Here is a 19,713-nt window from a genome sequence, read left to right on the forward strand (position 1 = left end):
TCTTCTTTCTGCTTTTCGAGCATCTGTATCAATGATTGTGATGATTTTTACTTTTTTTACACGAGCACTGAAAGATTAACATGCGCACATGCTCCGGTGTTTTGTTCTGCCTGCATTTAAATAAAGCAGCTCATAGATCCTGCCAAAAGACCTGCAAACCATTGCAGGCTGAATTAGATGAGGGAAAAACAACGAAAATGAAAAGTATATGTCCGTTTACTGTGATCTTAATGTGTTTTAAACTTATGAGGATTTAAAACACGTGTTTGCATCACACAGATCTGTCTGAAGGGGTCTCACTGTTTCCGCTGCCAGAAGATTAAAGTGCTTGAAGTTAATGATAAAGATGTGACACACAGCCGTGCTCTGTACTTCTCTAAAAAGAAAATCCTCAAAGCCATGAATGGACACATCTCGCAATTTGCTAACTTTTATGAGAGCCGGAGCCAAATGCAGCAGGATTGTTGTCTTGGAGCTATGATCCAGCCTCCTGTGGTCCAGGACCAGGACAGTTTACTGTTCAATATGAACTTCAATATGTTATCTCTGATTATCATTATCTGCTCAGCATCCACAGACGTCTCTAAGATGAAACATCGAGCTTAAAGTGTTCCAGAATGAGTATTTTTAGACTCGATTGTGCTTTAAATCTGTTGTTAATTTCCTGTTAGTTTCCTCTCTTCAGCTCATGATTCACAACCCTCACATCTCACACACTGATTCATCAACGGGTTTATAAAGCACACACATTATAGACCTGCTGTAGTTCCCGTTGTTGTCATCTTAGTTGCTATGAATGATTTCATGTCTAACAATGAACCCAATCAAAGCATGGAATGATTGATTAGTTGAGTCTGATTACTGATGGACCAGCCAGTGATTGTCTGTCTGTCTCTGTCTTCTTGCAGAAACCAGTAATGACACAGGGCTCGTGAGGAGGAGGCTGAGCATTATCTGACTGACGACTTTCCCCTCTCACCACATTTATCATTACAGTTTGGAAGAAACTGACATTTATGTTGAATGAAGGAAATTGCTGTTTTAGATGTTTCCTTGTCATATTATTGTGTTATCTTACTGGACTGGATTAGATCCGTACCATATTTATATATACAGTATATGTTATAGTATATTTTGCAGTTACACACTAACTTTATTAGACCTGAATCTTAGGGTATGGTTATAATTTGCATGCAAGTTGCCTTCACCTTAAATCTCTAGTTATTTATTCTAATGCTCACACAGTAAAGATGAAAACATGATAAATTATGTTATTTTTCTTTGACAATTATGCCAAAAGCAGTGCAATAACACACTTTACAATACTATAACTTTTTACTTTAATATCTTGGAAAACAATAGCTCAGCTACTATCACTAAGGAAGATTGAGCTTCTTGTAACACTTGAATGATATCGTGCAACATACAGCGAGTCTAATATGGTTAGTTCATGGCATCATGATGTATATGAGTCCATTAAATACAGGCATCTGTGCACATTCCCTCTGTGTGTGCATTATGGTACAATATATAAAGTAAAGTTTTTGGTATATTTTGCAATAACGCAGCTATCTGATTTTTAATTTGAAGATGGTTTCATGCTTCTCGTTAACTCCCTGCACCTGCAGACGGTGACAAACTAAAGGACGAGCTCAGTTCAAGAGTGGAGAAGGAAAAAGCTTCATGCTGAGCGCAAAGAATCACTGGAAGGTTTAATGAGGATGACGATGATATAAATCAGACCCTTCAGGCTTTGTGGTCACAGATTGAGTCTTTTTTTTCTGTTGCGCTGATCAGCATTTTGTTTGTGCTAAAATAATCACATTATTTTAAGCCTCAGTTTAATTACATGTGTACTTTATTTTATTCTTAATGCAGTAACATATTTGTCTTGTTAGTCGTATTAAATTATTCACAAACTGAAGTGATGCTGTCGTTTCATCTTTCTTGTCCTTTTTAACCACTTTTGTAGTTTGTGACCATAAATGTAACATGAATCAGCGTCTTCTACATCAGTTCCTTTGTACATTTGATTTGCCTTTGTTGCCTCTTTCTGTAGCATAACTGCATTATCTCACCATAACCTCAACAAATCATACGTTTATTGGTGTATTGACGCAGTGCTGGCAGCCTTTGATGGCATTTATACCTGCCTGTTATGGCGCTTTAGTGTGTGATAATCACAGAATCCTCTTCTCCTCCTCTGAACAGTCCTGTTTGTCCCTCGAATCCACCTGATTGAATCTGCGTGACAAACTCGACAGATGCTTTCAAGCTCCTTAAAATCTTTTAGGAAATTAACTCAAGTATTAAAGTAGAAATACACAACATGTTCATGTCTCTAACATGACTGAGCTCACAGGATATCATTTTGTTAAGTGTGCTTTAAGTTCATGAAAACGTTTACTGGTTGAAATCCTCAGTCAGAGAAGTGTTTGACTGACAGCTTAATACTGAAAATATCACATATTACTATATTTAAAGTTTGACTTTCTTGCAGAATCCAACAGAAATCCAAACGCTCCTCCAGCTTGTTGGAACGTCTTGTGTTTGGTGGTGCTGTTGGTGCATTATTGTCATGTTGTATAAGACAGGTCACGCACGTGGTGGGCAGCAGCATAAGGAAATACTGTTTATTATAATACATTGTTGTCATATGCTGATGTCACATGTGTGTCAACACATTGCTGCCCCTCCTGCTGGAATATAAAGTGATGATGAAACGACTGATAAGCTGAGAGAGCAGGTACGAATCCCTCGAAGACGACACATCTGCGTTCGTATCGTAGCCTTATTGCAGTATTTCTTGTGTCCAGTTGTTGGGATTCACAACAGGCTGTTCTGTCACAACCAGAGGGAGAGAAGGATCTGATCCGGTTCACTCAGTCCTGCACCTGTTCAGCTCCTGTGAGGAGATCGCGAAGCAGCCGCTGAAGTTTGGCTCTGCAGCTCAACAATCTGACAGGAAATCTTCCAAACAGTAAGTTTTCATATTTGTCCAATATTTCTGTGTTGCTTCTACGTGAGTTGCAGAATCAAAGTCAGATGTTGTTTGGATTGAAAGTAATGCCAGTGACGGCAAAGCAGAGGCACAAAGTGCATACAAAAGTCAATCTAAAGCCTGCTGAGGTTAAGGAGATAGACATTTGTGCCAGTGATCCACCATGCAGACGGCATGGCGTGCATGCTGCTGTAGCTCTTCTTCTTCTTCTTCTTCTTCTGTCTTTCAACCAGCACATTCTCTGGCACAGTGTACTCATCTTTAGCCAGTAAATCCATCATGGCATTAATGTTTAAAATGCTCATTAAACAGGAAACTTTATGAATATTCATAGAATTTATGACATTCTACTCTGATGGTCTGATTTGACACGCCAGTATATTTTGGGTAGTGGTGGAAAGTAGCTGGGTACATTTACTCAAGTACTGCACTTATGTAGAATTTTGAGGTACTTCAGAGAATCAGTTTTCTGCTGCTTTATACTTCTACCGGACTACAGTTGAGGCAATTGTTTTTACTCCACCACATTTCTCTGATAATTTTATTTACTTTCAGATTCAGTCTAATAATACAAACTATAATAAATAAAAAAAATATGATATGTTATTATAGGTAAAGACTAGACTAGACAATATTTCATAATCATAACCCAATAATATAACATAAATTATTATGAAATGGGCCATCTGCATAACAAGTACTTTTATTTTTTGTATTTTATAGTTTAATTTGATGCTGATGCTTCTGTACTTTTACTTTAGCAAAAGTACAGCTGATGGGACTGATTTTATCTTTGTGTTTCGTTCCAGGTGGAGCTGCGATGAGGCTGTGTGCAGTACTCTGTGGTGTCTTGCTGTTGCTGAGTCGAGCTCTAAGTGGATCCCATCGAGACGGTTCTGTAATTATCACCAGAAGTGAGGGATCCTCTGATTCATGACCTTACCGGCCATTTTTATTAATTTATTAAATTCAAAATGTTGGGGTTTTTTTTCTTTTTTACTTTATAAATCAATTTTTCATCAAAGTCTGCTGTTTGTCAATCCAGACAAACAGAGCAGAGCCAGCTACGTGATTGGCTGTCGGAGCAACCAATCACATAATCTGTTTTATAATTACTGATTTATTTATGAAGTAAAGTAACCATTGATAAATATGACACGAATGACTAAATAAATGGTGAAACTTGATTTTATAAATTACATGCAAAAAGCAAATTATTATGAAATGAAAGGAATTAAATGAAAAAAATAAAAATATCACTTTATATTAATGAGCTGAATTTAAATATATATTCTTTCAGTATTTAAAGGCTACATTGCATTTTATTTGCATTTGTTCTTATAATTATTCATTATCTGCTGTATTACTTACTTTTGAACACTTTGGGTCTCCATACATTTTAACTCTGTGTAGCTCTGCCTGTGTGTTTCAGTGCTGTGAGCTCATGGCTAAACAGGCATTAAGTAAGAAAATCTATTGTTTTTTGTAATTTGGGTGAACTGACCCTTTAAATTCACTCTTTCGTGCCTCTGAAGTAACTATTCGCGCGCCAAATTATGTGGCAATTTCATTTATTGATAACACATTACAACAGACAGAGTTTTGTTATATCATGTTTTAGACATGAGGTAATTATTTTGCTCATAGCTGAGACTGCCAGGGTTGAAACAGCCAATTCATGAGAGGAACACATGATGAAATGTGGGATTTGTCTCCTCTCTCCATGTCCTTTCATCATATGTGTCCAGATCCACACATCGATGCCTCCTGGTACACCGGCAGAGGCATCAGACCAGTGGGGAGATTTGGCCGAAAGTTATCGAAGCGAGAAGAAATGAGCATCTGGCTTTCATCACAGCCGAAGTTTGCAGACCAACAGCTGACAGCAAAAGCAGCGTTTGGATCACACGCTAGAAACGCTGTGGATGACTGAACATCTACTCATTGTTCAATGTTCACATTGGTTTTGTTCATTTGTGGGGGTTTTATTAAGAATTTAGATTTAAGGGTTTCATACATTTTACATAGCTCATTTTCTGTAAACGTTATGTAAAGATGTTTTCTCCAACACAGGATCATAGCTACTTTTAGGAGGGCAAAGATGGAAGAAACTTCCTTTTAAAACATGTTGCCAATAAGAAAAATCTATGAAGATCTGTTATAGTCATAGAAAGTTATAGAAATAGCTTCATATACAAATTAAATGAGCTACATGAAAGAATAAAGTCAGAATGCAACGTTATACATAGTTTAAACTCCACGCTGGATGCAGAGGGAGGAAAAGCATTGCAGCAGTGAGCTTGATGGCTGACTCCCGGCTGCGATGTGATGCAGCCGTTCAGAGAAACAAGTTGATAATCAGCTGCATAAATTATAAATCAAGTTCTTCAGCCTTTGTGACTTTCAGTTTCACCTGTGACACACCACACACACTTTTTTCAGCCTTTGGCTACCTCAACTGTAAAACTTGAACTGTATGAAGATGCATGTATCAGTGGATAAACAGCAAAGGGGACGGTATGTTTTTATTCTCTATTTCTTTTTAGTTCTGAACAAACACTTTATTCTAATGAAATAATAACTGCAAACGTTTCCAATATAAAAACAATATTTATGAAACAAATGTGATGTCATGTTTCCTCCTTCATGGATAAACATGTGTGTTCAGATCATTTACTCAAGTAAAAGTATCAATACCACAAAATATGTGAAAATACGACAAGTAAAAGTAAAAGTCCTGCATTCAAATGATGGGATGAAAAATTGTAATCTAAAACTGTCAGAAAAAAGTACATTTACCTCTGAGACGTAGCAGAATAGAAGCATAAAGAAGCACAAAAGTACAAGTACCTCAAATTTGTACTTACTGTTAAATTCCACCAATATTAACATAACTGAAAACAACATTTAAAGAGCTTTTCAGTGCATGTGTTGCTTCTTACTGCCTCACTACATTTCATAACTTCAGAGTCAGAAAAACTTCAGCATTAGTTAACATCACTCTGCGTCCTTAGAATAATAATAATAATATATAATATTGCTTTTATTTATAGCTCAACAGTTTCAAATGAAGAAAACGACTCTGTGAAACAGCCACACTGATGGTTTCGTTTCACTAACAAGATTTATATTCTCGTAATGACAACCAAACCATTTTATTCTTACTCCATGTCATCTACTCAGCGTGAGGCATTTCTTTGTTTCTGTGATGCATCCAAATCAAACGAGGGCCAGCAGCCCCCCAGGCCCTACAGGAGCTTGGTTTCAATCAGCACAAGAAAGCCTCGTTTCAGTGACGATCATCTTCTCAGCAACGTTTTAAATCACGAGGTAGTAAAAAGTTCACACAAGGAGAAAAACTGTTGCGTGGATGCAGAACACATGAGAGAATATTGTGCAAAGAGCAAGTGATTGACTGCAGGGGTGGAAGTTACTGATATGGAGGCTCCAGCTGGCCAAAAGCAAACAGAAATACTATTTTACCCGACGCCAGCAGAGTCTTTTAAATCCTGCTGTTATTACAGCGTTGGGACAGCGTTTATTTATGATCATGTTGTCAGTCATAGAGAGTTTCATCCAAAGCACAGCAGATTCCTTTGCAGCACATTTTTACAAATCATTGTATCAGAAAAAAAATATGCAACAGCGACACGTCCTGGAACACGTACAGAAGTTATGCAACTATAAAAAATGTTATCAGAGACTTTTTCTGACATGAGAAAAGAAGAAGTACTTTTGTTTCATCTTAAGCACCTAATGTCTGTGTGTTAAGCACAGAGCTGGAATGTGTTTAGCCTAGCTTAGCATAAAGACTGAACAATTATCCAAACTAAAAAAGGCACAAAAACCATCTTTGAAGCTGACTAATTAATGCTAAATCTCCTTTTTTTGATCTGCATAAAACCAAAAACGTAAAAACAACATGTCTGATTTGGGCCGTTCGGTGTTGAAGCTTTCTTGACGAACATCAGCTCAGCTCTTCTGTTCAACATCTCGAGCTGCAGACACAGTCAGTGAGCACATGCTTTAGCAAAGGTTCAAAACCTGGACGCTCCAGTGACGAGACTCAGAGCTGCTGTTTGTCAGGAAACAGTTCCAGCACACAATTCCCCCTAAAACTATAAACTCTCTCTTTACGTTTCTGTTTCCGTGCAGTTATTTAGCTTCACCGGAGTCTGTAGCTGTGTTTTCACCTTGGACAGATCCAGGTTAGCTGTCCCGCCCTGCTTCGTTTCTATGCTAAGCTAGGCTGCACGTTAGCTGAATTGCCGTTTTGTTGTAATTAATTCATTTTGTGTGAATCAAATCGGACATGAGGACTCAGAGATCTGGAGCCAGGCTCGCTTAACACATCCTGACATACTCCATACTTACAGGTCTGGTGTGTAGGATTTAGAGGGATCTATTGGCAGAGATAATATAATATTCATAAGTATGTTTTCATTAGCGTATAATCATCTTAAAGTAAGAACTGTTGTGTTTCATTACCTTTGGCTGAGCTCTTTAGCTCTACAGAGGGAGCTGGTCCTCGTCCACAGAGTCCACCACCGTGTTTCTACAGTAGTCCAGAATGGAAAAACCAAATACTGGCACCAGAGAGGGTCTGTTTTTTTCAGGGTTTTTGTCACCAGGAGAGGGTGAGGCGAGGAGCATTGAGTTGGTTGCAATTTCACCACTAGATGCCACTAAATTCTACACACTGGTCCTTTAATGCACGGACATGAATGAGATACCAAATATCTACAGAAAGCAAATACATGGGATATATTTACTAAAATGTTAAATAATTTATACTTCAAAAATAACAATCTCACTGGTTCAGTTTAACCATACGATGTCAGAGCGGAAGAGCCAGCACTAAGACAAAGACCTGGTAAAAAGCTGAATATTTTACACATCTTGAGTTCTTTCTTCTACATTAAAGTTATGTAACTGAGTTCACTTTCAGTATTTCTGTGACTCTGCTTGCCAGACGCAAATCAAATCATTTCTCCAGACCAGCAGAATGTAATTTGCACAGTGGAAATACTCTCAACTGTCAAAATACTATTTTATTGTTATTAGACTTGACAGGGTCTCTCGTGTAAAAAAAAAAAAAAGGAATCTGGAGAACCGCACTCATCTGAACTGATCTATGCTCAGTTTTATTACAGGCATATAGGCGTAAGGCAGGAGACACTGAATGGAAATAACTGGTTTCAGTTCAACATCTGTCAGAGACGGAGACTGAGGGGTTTGAAACCACTGAGGAAAATCAGCAGTACAACTGAAGCTGCTGTGGAAAGATCCCTGTCGAGCAGAAGTGTAGCACCAAAGACTGGTCCTGTATAATCGTGAACAGATTTTAGCCTCAGTTACTTATTGATGGTGAAGTATAATAACCGGAACATGTTTTCCTTGGTTAATTTTGCCATGATGCACATCGCAGGATAAATGCGAGCCTTTTATCCAGTTCTTTGATCCCATGTGTTGCCTCGTGCAGCTTTATGAAGATGATGATGAAGACAGACACATAAACGAGGACAGGCAGCGATACGACTGAGCCTCACGGAGGTTAGGGTCCAACTTTGCAGCAGGAAACAGGACTGAATTTGTGTCTACGATGCAGATCCACCAGCGGTGTCTCCTGCCACTCTGACAGACCTCCCTGCTGAGCTCCATTACGCTCGTACACTCTGTGGGCTGAATGATACAGTTGTGTTACACAGGAACATGGGGGTATTTTAGATGCCACGAGTCTAAGCGGTGAAAGAAAACTGGCACCTCAGACCTGCACTTAGACAGTTTTCATTTTGCCAATAATTGTGTTTACATTGACGCTGATAAAATCCATTTGCTCCTCATGTTGGTGTCTAATGCTCTCTAGTGGTGCATGAGTGGACTTTCCCAGAGTTTCGGCAGCCAGGCAGACGCTCTTTCCAGACTGTGTATAAATCCAGCTTCCCCTTGTAAGATCAGGATCCGACAACAACCAGAAACCTCATAGTCTGTGTTTGAAAGCATCTGATTGGTGGGACTTGCTGGGGCGAAACACAGCCCAGGAGCAAACCTGTGAGGCTGAACTCAGGTAACAAAAGTCCCCAAACAGCTTGAACACCTTTACTTACCTACAGCCATCAGCAGCTCGCTGACTTGATCCCCTGACAGCGCTGACGTCTCTGTGAAGAATAAGCCTCTGTCATTGGCCAGACTCTGTCCTTCCTGTGGGGTGACATAAGAAACCAGAGACTGCGTGTCATAGATTAAAACATGCAGTAAAGGGTCTGGCTGAGGTTAAGGAAGGTGATTTCCAGCGTTTGTACCTGCACTGAGACTTCTCGATCCTGTGCCAGATCTCCCTTGTTGCCTACCAGCCATATGACAACAGATCCTGCGGTGTACTGTTTCTCAAGCTCTTTGAGCCACACCTGAACTCTGATAAATGTTTCCTGTAGGGACACGAGCACACACACGGATGCACCATGGAGTGTACACCAGCCAAAACAAGGTATTTAATTTCCACGGGCAGGTGTCTGTTCCGTTTACCCTTTTGCTGATATCGTAGATCAGGAGTGCAGCGTGGGCTCCTCTGTAGTAAAGTGGGGTGACGCTGTGGTACTTCTCCTGCCCTGCCGTGTCCCAGATCTCAAAGCGTAGAGTGACGTTACTCAGATGCACCACCTGGGTCAGGTAGGCACCTGAGGGAGCAGACAGCACAGCGACACCAGAGGGATTCATTCATTCATTCAGCACTGAGCCTTTAGTCCTGGATCATATTTATAATTCAGCTGGGGCCAGTGTCTAACTTCAATGACTGACAATTTGTGGGAAATAGAGTTTGATGAGAAGGCATGTGCATTAAGGCTGTGAAACTACAGCCAGGAGACATTAGCCTAGCTTAGCATAAACACTAGAAACAAGGGAAATGGCTAGCCTGGTTCTTTCCAAGGGTAAAAATGTGCTTCCAGCACTAATAAAGCTTGTGTAAAGCTTGACTCCAGTCTTCATGGTAATCTAAGCTGTCTCCTGACGGCAGCATCATGTTTACCGTACAGACATGCGAGTTGCAGAGATCTTTTAATTTAACTCTCAACAGGAAGCAAATCAGCTAAATTTAAAAAAAATTACAAGAATTCACACAAAAAGAGTTTCTTCAAGATCAATCTTTATCTAAAGGACTTTTCAGTGTTAATACATTCCTCTTTGACACGTAAGCACTGCTCTCCAAAGCTCCCAGTGTCATGAACTCACAGCCTACAGTCGGCGATGCGCTCCTGAACTCATCCTTGCTAAATCGCAGTGCCAGACTGGACTTTCCCACACCAGAGCTTCCCAGAAGCACCATCTTAACCCTGAGGGTCCGCACTGCTCTGCACAAAGTGTCCCTCTGGAGCTGAGCTCCTCCTGGCACACTTGGGAGATTCTCCCCCATCAAAAGTTCTCTTAAATCCAAAGAGTGAGAGAAAGCAGGTGGACAAAGACAGATGAAGTCAAAGAAGGTCCTCGAGTCCTGAGTCCTGGTCTTTTTCCTGTTAAGAACGGACAGCTACTCCAAACCGTCTGGAAGAGTTAATGCGTCTTCGTCGTTGTGAGAGTCTGCAAATGTGCCAGCTTCACCTTGTCTTACAGAAAATAAAAGCAAAACGAAAGTCCTGTTTTAGCTTGTCAGAGGCCAACAACACAATTTCACTTCCTTATACACAGCCACAACCGAGCCATAAAACATTCCAGCCAGTTATTAGTTAGCAGCACATGAACCCTCAGCTTTGTGCTGATTAGACCTCACGGAAGTGTTCAGGCAATAGTCAGGTTTATTGTGATGTGGATTTGGGAAGTTTTAAACATACGCAAACAGAAACCAAAGGAGTTTATGGGAAATGTTGTACTTTCAGTATTAATTTCCTGCATCAATAAGTATGCTTCGTGGGGAACTAACTCGTATGTGTCATTAAAAATTTGACATGGAAATGTTGCCTTTGTTTGTGTATGAATATCAAAGGCCACAGAGACTCTCCAGAGGCTGAAGTGGGCCTGGTTTCTTCCTGGGTACCTCATTCCATGACACCGCATCAACACTGGAGGGCGGCATTGTATATATTACCGCCTTGTGGTAAACATAAAGCGTCAGCCCTCTCAGTCTGTGAGCATGTGTCTGCATTAAATCTATCCTTTGATATTCTTTTGTGAATTATTGCAACATGTATTGTCAATAGGTATTTTGCAGAAAACTACATCAGGCCTAATAAAGGACCATGAATAAAAATTAGCATTATCATTGAAAAATGTAATCCACTTTTTCAAATAATCAGACATGTCTATATAAGAAAATACAGGGGAATGCCGTCAAATGCTGTATTGCAAGTGCCTTATAAATGGATTAAATGGATAAATGGAGGCACCCTTACTATGAATCCTAAGTCTCAGTTTCTCCTGTAAGAAAAATGACAATATGAGTATATCTCTGCAGCATTAGCCTTTCACCCCTCATAAAGTTATCAGTCTGCACTAACTTTTGTAATGACACACAGGGTTGTTTTAAGTGTGTAATTCAGCTTTAATTGAATTATAAGTAAAAGGGTTCTGTGGAATCAATCAATAAATGAAAGTTCTGAATGATAAAACAGTGATTCCACAATATATAAAAAGTATCTAGTGAGGTCTTTATCAGTTATCCAAGACACAGTGTGCTGGACCATTATATCGAGATTATGGGATCCACATTGTGCCCATTCAGACTGAGGTCATGTCTGTCTCTTTAAGAAACTCAAGACTGTGTTTAGAGCCCGCTGGTCATCATTAAAAATAGCAGAGGGGGTGTGAGAGAGTGCGTTGGACCCTGCAGGAGCTGCGGTTTGAGCCTGAAACTGAACCCCTGAACATGAATGCAGCCCCCGTCCAGAGGTTGGTGCTGCATTCAGGTACTCTCCGTAAACTCCGCACTTAAGTGGGGTCTGAGGCAGTCATAGGACAACTTTGTTGTGGCTGTGATTTATTGAAGAGATTTACATACATACTCACTGTCAGTGTACATAGTACATATATTCAGCATTAATCTGATGTACTGTACTTGAATATTTTCTTCTCATGGTTTTTCTATTCCGCTACATCTCATAGGAAAATACTATGGCTTACTTTTCATTTCTCAACTATTATTTGACAATTCAGTTCACGCCACTTTACACATTTCAGTCCAAAATATATGAAGGGCTTAAAAATATGATGTTTTGCTCTAAATTAAAATACCCTACAGTATATAGGAGGACATATGAAATGATTAGTTGATTAGTTGCCTCCTGCTTTCTCTTCTACTTTTCCTTTAGATTATTAAAATGCATTTTTTATAAATTTTTTATTTGGATTATTGGTTGGACAAGACAAACATTGCAAGCGTCCTTGGGTTCTGGGTAACTGTAACGACATTTCTCACTTTTTTCAGAATTTTTACAATCCAAACAGTCGATTAACGGACAAAATACTCAGCAGATTAATCCATAATGAAAATAATCATTAGTTGCAGTCGTAAAGAAAATACTTGAAAATGAGTACAAGAAAAAAATGCTTTTACATGAATACGTGAGTATTGATATTCTAATGATATTACATAAAACAGTATAACAAAGAGGGGACATTTTTCTGCATTGAGGACTTTTACTTTTAATACTTGAAGTAAACATTTCTGATTATACGTGACTACATACTTCTGCTCAAATAACATTTTCAATAGGCCAGCAGGACTTTTACTTGTGTTAAGTAGTAAGTATTGAGTAATAAGTTAGTATACTCACAGTGTGGTACTGGTACTTGAAAAGATCTTTCTACTTTCCTTTCCATTAGTAATTCAGGTTCAAATATGCCTCCTGATTCATCAGTGTGGTTAATTGCCAAATTCCCCAGAGTATCCATTGTGCTCATATGTCCGACATCACTTGAAGGCAGCTTGATTGAGTGCCGTGTTTGAAGTTCGTCAGTGTGACAGGTCCGACTCTGATGCTGTAAATCCGTCCGCTGGAGGAGCCGAACGGCTGCTGGATTACCACGAGGCCGTTAAAAATAGTTTAATAACCGTAGTTAAGATACAGTTAATGTTTTTGTTCAAATGCCGGTGTTTGTTTTATTTTCGTAGAGTGACAGACGGTCGCGGACACGGTTTAAACGGACAGTGTGAAGCCACGCTGAAACGGTTCCGACCCGGTTTGCTCGTAAACGCATCAGAGGCGCACGTGGGGCAGACGCCGCCAGTCACCGACTGTTTGAATCACTTCGTCGCGAGTTTGTGCGTCGTTCCAGAAACACAGGAAGAAGTGTGAACAACGGATACGAGACAATGACCCATTCTGCGAGCGCCACCGGACACGCTTTGTTTTTATCGCCCCGTCTTTAACTTGAACATTTTAGCGGCACATGAGATCCGCTAGCTAGCTGCCGCTCTGTTCGGATTCGGTGAGCTGTCGGACCGCGAAGTGACTTTTCTCTGCCGGGAGTGGATGAGCGTTTGAGGAGACATGGGGACTCAGGGCACAGGACGGAAAAGATCTACCAAGAAGGAGAGATCGACGGCAGAGGACGATGCCCTAAATCTCATAGCGAGAGAGGTGAGTGGAGACTTAGCTAAAATCCTTTATTCCAGGCTCAAATGAGGTACAAAACCTTTAACCTCCTCAGTCTTGACGCCTCGATGTAACACATGACCCCAAAACCTACATACTGCCTTTGGTGGTCGAGAGGCTGACAGTGACCAACTTCTATTTTCATGTCCAAAATCATACTTTATCCAGAATTTTACGTCCTAATGGAAAAAGAAGACCTTCAAAGCACCCAGAGTCTCCACTGACAGAAATAGCCCACCATTGTGTCCAATTAAACTCGTTATTCATCACTGCCTTTAAATATCCATACTTACATTCTCCATACCCTAAGACAGCAGATTACTTTGCCATCTGTGCTGTCCATTTTCCAAAGTATACTGTAAGTTTTTCATAGATTTCTGAACTTCCAGGCAAGAGTTGCTTCCTCTTATGTCAATACAGTATGAACATTATACTTGATGATGATGATGATGATGATGATGGGATATACAGTTGGTAAAACAGGTAATTGTTGCCTGGTAACAGTTGCAAGTAGGGTGTGTTTTCAAGACTTTTCCTGTGCAAATGCACATGCTCAAGTACACTAGCATGAAAATATTGCTGCCAGCACCTGAATGCTCTTTTAGATAAAGGAGTATATTAAATAGTTACGTTAGTCATGTATAAATAACATTTACCTGCAGGTTTATTGGCAGCAGGGATGTTTATCTTCTCAGTTTGGTGCCTCAGCTGCACAGTACCTTATATTAGCAAAAGGAAAACTATTTGCTCACGTGTGAGTAAACTGATGTCAGTCAAACAAATATGATAAAGTTGTCTAAACCACGCTGTAAACACGTTCTGGTTATGGTAGCCATTGTAGAAAGTGCCATCTGTGCTGCAGACTGCAGTGCAATGCTGTGGCCGCTTCAGTTTTGTGACCCACAGCTGATTGAAATGTTTTACTGTACCGAAGAATAAGCCTTTCATGTGCTAACCTGCAGGGACTTTTGGGCTACCCCTCAATAATGCAATACTGGAGTTGGCAGCAGTCTCTTGTAGCTGTTTTTTAGAGGCGCTGAAGTCATGTTGTGACAGGTTTACACTGTTTCAAGGTTTCTAATCTCTTTATGATGACGAGTCTCGGGGAGGATAAATGAATGTTTTGTGTTAGGAATAATGCCGAGTCGTGTATCTTCAGGGTTTAAGTCACCCTGTTTGAAGTGTGACACCCTGCACGCTTTTGTCTACACTTCTGCCTTTGAGGTGTGAAACACAGGTAGAAAATCAATATAAAGCATCAAAGCAAAATGCAAGGCAAAGCCTGAAATGTGCTGTTATGAAGCAACTTGAGGATGTTCTCATTTATATTTCCTGAATAGCATTTCGTTCTTTGGGATGGATGGATTGTGGATCTCGCTGCCTGTTTCCCAGCAAAAATAGTTTCTCTTACAGCGAGGTGGTGAGGTTAATGCCGCCATCGTTGCAACGATCTCTCAAATTTAGGGCAGCTTTGACACACTTGATTCAGTGGGGAGGAAGTCACGTCTGTGCTAACCCAACCCGGATGTTTCAACAAATTTGCATGCCACTCTTAACTGACAAACGCACGCTCTGTTGTCATCGTGGTCTAGCTGTGAAATGCCCTGCTGCCAATGCCGAGCCTGCAGAGGTTTGACTGAATATTACCTTCTCTTTACTGGCTATTTACGCTGCAGGAGTGTATCTGAGGTTGCACATTCCTGCAGCTGATAATCGTTTCATGTTGTAGTCTATTTGCAGTGGCAGCGCTGTTACCCGGCTAAGGTTTTAGGAGATGAGGAGCTGGACAGAGCCAATGCTCAGTCAGTCAGTCACACCATATCCAAACAGGAGATTCTCTGATGAATTAATCATCTGTTTCTTGTGGTCGTGGCGCACAAGTCAAACAATAAAGCGGTGTCTGTGGCCTGTTTTCTGTCACAAAGAGAAAGTCTGTGCCTTTAAGTAGCAGAGGGGTCACGTCCCTCACTGGCAGTCCTCTGACAGGACGGTATGTCAGCCCTGATGAGTTGGCCCGTTCTGCAAAAGAGTTTTAAAAATAGACTCTCCTGAAAGATCAGCTGTTGCTGCACCCCCTTTTTAGATTGGGTCTGTGGGTGGGGGATGGGGATGGAGGAGGAGGGCTGCGGTTAACCACCTGGCCGTCCCAGCAGCATGGAAACAGCAAGCTGCTGCGTGGAATCGTTAGGCACTGTGGCAGACAGTCGGTCTGTGTGGAGCAGAAGGTCGGAGGTGCTGCTCTGGGTTGGGGTAGTGGTCCATCAGTCTCATACTGCTGCACACGTCTCTACTCCGCTCGGTGTCACAGGGTTCAGAGGAACTGTCGATACTGTAAACTCGACTTAGCGTGGACCAAACGGGAGAAGACCGCACAGCAGGGAAGAATGTTAGCACGAAATACCAGAGTGTTAATAATCCTGTACTTTAGGGACCAATGTCAAACAATTTCAGTCCACTTGTAAACATTAATTTGTAGCATGACGTGGGCGCACTGTCAGACGACCCCCGCAGGGCTCGTGTTACTTGAATTACTGCATTTAAATTGCAGTGTTCATTATAGAATATTCATGAGTATTTCTCTTAGAAATAATTTACACGAGCCGTCAATAGAACCCACAAACATTTTAATTGTTTTTTTAATGAAGTATAAAGGTGACTCACTCATTACATGCAGTCCACAAATCCAAATATCTCATTACAGTATACCCTTGTTTTTCGCGGGGGTTACGTTCCAAAAAGAACCCGTGATAGGCAAAATCCGTGAAGTAGAAACCTTTATTTATTTTTTTTACAATTATTGTACAATTAAATACTCTATTATACATTGAGAAGAAAGAACAAACCATTTTACAGGCTCAAGCATTTGTTTCACAAATAAAAGTACTTTAGAAACTTTTTTTTAACAAATTTTTAGCATCACATATATTTTGAATAAAACAGAGCCAAGTAAAAAAAAATCCACTGAGAAAAAGGCCAAACTAAAATCAGCTGTGTGGGTTTACCATTGGTGTGCAGGGTCTTTAAACTTATCCAGTAAATGCAGCAGCCTCAGTCCTCAGCCCACAAATATATAAATACAATACAAACTTTATTCAATTTGGTGATTTTTAGTTATTTGTATAAGAATACTTTACTGACTGTTTTTAATCTAGCACCATCATCAGGTCAAAACTAAAAATTGCTCCTTATTTTAGTAAATGACTAAATACTCGCCTAACTTATGTTGTTTGTCGTTGTAATTAGCAAATGTTGACATGCCAACATGCTATGCTGAGATGGTGAACATGGTAAACATTATACCTCATAAATATCAGCATGTCAGCATTGTCATTATGAGCATGTTCGTATACTGACATTAACGTTTAGCTCGAAGCTCCACTGTGCCAGAGTCCCGTCTCACAGAGATAAGCTTAAGCTCAGTACAGTTACATAATAATATAATAATAATAATAATAATGATATTTATTTATATAGCACCTTACAGCATCAGACAGATGATCAAAGTGCTTTACAGAGGAATTACAAAAGATACAAAGAAAAAAGAAAAACAGTAAAATGCACATCAAAGGGTAAAAGTTACACAATATTAAAAGCCAGTCTAAATAAATGAGTTTTAAGATGTGATTTACTGTTTAAAATTAGAAAAAGGAACCTCCAACAGGGGCTGTTCTGAGGACCGGGGGGCTCTACAGTGTCGTCTAAGCTTTATACCATCAGACAGATACTCTGGAGCAAGACCGTGGACAGCTTTAAAACAAACTTTAACAATTTAAAAATGATCCTAAATTTAACAGGGAGCCAATGTGGGAGTGATGCGACTGTAACGGGGGGTGTTGGTTAGAAGGCGTGCTGCAGCATTTTGTACCAATTGAAGGCGAGAGAGAAGACTGCTTGATGCCGAAGTACAAGGAATTACAGTAATCTAACCTAGAACTGAGATCTGCTGGTCAAAACGTAGACCAGGGTCCAAAATAACCCCCAAGTTCCTTACAGCAGGTTTAAGAAGAGAGGCAAAGGAAGAAGAATCGCAGTTACTAATCACATTTTCACATACATCAGAGGTACCAAAGACAATACATTCCATTTTAGACTGGTTCACGTGCAGAAAGTTTTGAGTCAACCATCGGTCGATGCCTTCTAGGCACTTGAAGAGGGGATTCAGTGCAGCTGGAGCATCGGGGATAATCGGGAGGTAAACCTGAAGGTCATCATGGCTGTACTCTCTTTGTCTCAACACCAATGTCAAAGAGATGCATCAGCAGATTAAAGCCAACAACTCTAGACAAAACTTTAAGTAAAACCAGTAACATGTCAGGATTTAAGAGGAACACCCATTGTTGATCTGCAAGACCAACAGGTGGTCAGCAAATGCAGCGATATATCTTAAATACTTCTAAATAAAGGGTCGGTTGCCTACAGCAGTTTGAATTTTGGATATAAGAAAAGCAGCAGTGGGCTGTTTGCTTTAGTACACACTGAGCATGCTCTTCTAACAGGCAGTCACTTTGATGGAGGAATAACTGTTGACGTTTGTTGAACCCGTCAGCTGTGGTTTTTCACCCTGATGAGCAAGCCAGCTGCAGCTTTTTGGTTTTGGTTATTTACCAACTGGTTCATCAGAAAGCACTGAGGATAATTTGGTAAAAAGGATTTATCAAATCCCCACACGCTAGATCTTGCTGTTGGGGATTTCAGCGTGTTTATGCTCTTCTGCACATCTTTCCATCACAGCTGCATTTGTGCTTGAAAGTGTCTGCGATGCAGTTTACTACACAGACCCACACCTATTACAAATTTTCTACATATAACAGACCCCCAGTGGTGAAATCCTTTCTCCTGAGTTCCTTACACTAACATGGTAAGCCCACTAGCAGTTCATTTAGCAGTTTAACCAATGCTAGCTCTGCACCCACTAACCACCTTTAATATAACATAGTGTATCTAATCTCTATAGTGGGCTTTGGTTGCATGCAAGTGAACGATTCTGTGTTATTTTATCTGCATTCAAATGCATGTATTTATTTAGAGCGATTAGCTGAAATGTTGTCTGGAACTAAACCAAGCTGCTAATCGCACTGCTAATGACGACCGCACGTGTACGAGGAGGCTAAACTGAAGTCAGGCGATAGCTGAAGGGTTCTGAGATTAAACTGTATCTAAAAGAAGCTCATATCTAGTGTGCTCACTTTATTTGCAACAGGACAGTCATATCACTTGACATTATTGTTGCTCGGTGCCAAGAAGACATCGACTCAATGAAGTCACAGTAATGATAACCGTCTGGAACTTGGCCTGAGGCAAACTGTCACTTTCTTGAAAACGTGTGGTAAAGAGTCCTGGTTTGAATCACACCCAGCTGTTTGTGTCATTGAGTTTGTTCAGGAGCAGATGCTTGGCTTGTATATGTCGTTAAATTTAACTGACAGCGCTCTTCATAAATGTTGACTAGTAGTTTAGTGTTCCCAAATATCCCAAATGTCAAAGTTAAAACAAGCGTTGACATCCTTCTAAAAAAATAGTACATTACAGTCAGGGTTATTTACTACCCTCTGTCCCACACACACACACACACACACACACACAAAATCCTCCCATTCTTGGTTTAAATGCTGACAATAATACTGCAATATAATATACAGTACATGACATTTATTCATGAGTCCGAAATTTACTATCATGCTTTGTTAGTTCATGGAGCAGCCTCAGATTGTGTACAGTAACATCACAAATTCACCACAAGTGGGTCATCACCACGCAGGCCTGTTGCACAGCCCAGCATGGTCGAGACACACGTAAGTGTGTTTAAAATGAGATAAATCTGATGCAGCTGCTTTTTGATGGATTGCATTGGCTGTGTAAAGCCTTTGTTTGCTCTGAAACATGCGTGAGGACAACTGTTCAATGAATGGAAAGACGCTTCTCCGGGAAATCGTGTTGTTGTCTGGATGGTGCCGCGTGGTACGATATGAGCACACAAGATGCAAGACATGGTGTTTCTTTTTATTCCATTTGTACAATGATGATGCAGGTTAATAATAAAAAATGTTAATGGAGCCTTTTCTATGACTGCATCAATCTGCGACTCAACAGTGTTAGCATGTTACTTATTTCAAAGCTAACACATGC

At 40.3% G+C, this 19,713-nt stretch overlaps 3 protein-coding genes across 14 annotated transcripts in view; 2 read left to right on the top strand and 1 right to left on the bottom strand.

Moving 5' to 3' along the window:
- mlphb (melanophilin b) overlaps positions 1-1,924 on the top strand; it is a 34,054-nt gene extending 32,130 nt beyond the window's left edge. For all 5 annotated transcript variants that reach the window (XM_041951141.1, XM_041951144.1, XM_041951145.1 and 2 more), the window contains one exon: positions 909-1,924. In XM_041951141.1, coding sequence (XP_041807075.1) covers positions 909-935 — 27 coding nt within the window. In that variant the 3' untranslated portion in view covers positions 936-1,924. The remainder of the gene's footprint in view (positions 1-908) is intronic.
- Positions 1,925-4,782: 2,858 nt separating this feature from the next.
- LOC121616652 (ras-related protein Rab-17-like) lies at positions 4,783-13,545 on the bottom strand. 3 transcript variants are annotated; one of them, XM_041951527.1, is made up of 6 exons: positions 12,766-13,545; positions 10,232-10,597; positions 9,527-9,678; positions 9,304-9,429; positions 9,109-9,202; positions 4,784-8,683 (listed from the first exon to the last, which is right to left on the bottom strand). In XM_041951527.1, the coding sequence occupies exons 2-6, from the start codon at positions 10,410-10,412 to the stop codon at positions 8,556-8,558; spliced, it is 681 nt and encodes a 226-aa protein (XP_041807461.1). In that variant the 5' UTR covers positions 10,413-10,597; positions 12,766-13,545; the 3' UTR covers positions 4,784-8,555. The 3 variants fall into 3 exon arrangements, with proteins under 3 accessions (XP_041807462.1, XP_041807461.1, XP_041807459.1); XM_041951525.1 differs by having other exon boundaries at positions 10,232-10,602; XM_041951528.1 differs by lacking the exon at positions 10,232-10,597 and having other exon boundaries at positions 4,783-8,683.
- The window catches only part of lrrfip1a (leucine rich repeat (in FLII) interacting protein 1a), a 45,309-nt gene continuing 38,505 nt past the window's right edge, over positions 12,910-19,713 (top strand). For 2 of the 6 annotated variants that reach the window (XR_006007314.1, XR_006007315.1), the window contains exon 1: positions 12,916-13,572. Coding sequence is in view for 1 of the 6 variants with exons in the window: in XM_041951524.1 (XP_041807458.1) it covers positions 13,483-13,572 (90 nt within the window). In the remaining 5 variants the exon portion in view is untranslated. Of the gene's footprint in view, positions 13,573-19,713 lie in introns of all 6 variants that reach the window. The other 4 variants (XR_006007317.1, XR_006007316.1, XM_041951524.1 and 1 more) reach the window with 3 other exon arrangements.

This window comes from Chelmon rostratus, chromosome 13 (assembly GCF_017976325.1).
Source record: "Chelmon rostratus isolate fCheRos1 chromosome 13, fCheRos1.pri, whole genome shotgun sequence".
In the NCBI taxonomy this organism is placed as follows: Eukaryota; Metazoa; Chordata; class Actinopteri; order Chaetodontiformes; family Chaetodontidae; genus Chelmon; species Chelmon rostratus.

Bases quoted from the DNA above. Each gene is read 5' to 3' on its own strand.
- LOC121616652 (XM_041951527.1), bottom strand. From the start codon at position 10,412: ATGGGGGAGAATCTCCCAAGTGTGCCAGGAGGAGCTCAGCTCCAGAGG. The intron at 9,679-10,231 runs GTGAGTTCATGA...CTGCTCCCTCAG, and splicing joins CGCATCGCCGACTGTAGGCT to GTGCCTACCTGACCCAGGTG. The intron at 9,203-9,303 runs GTACAAACGCTG...GTCACCCCACAG, and splicing joins ATCGAGAAGTCTCAGTGCAG to GAAGGACAGAGTCTGGCCAA.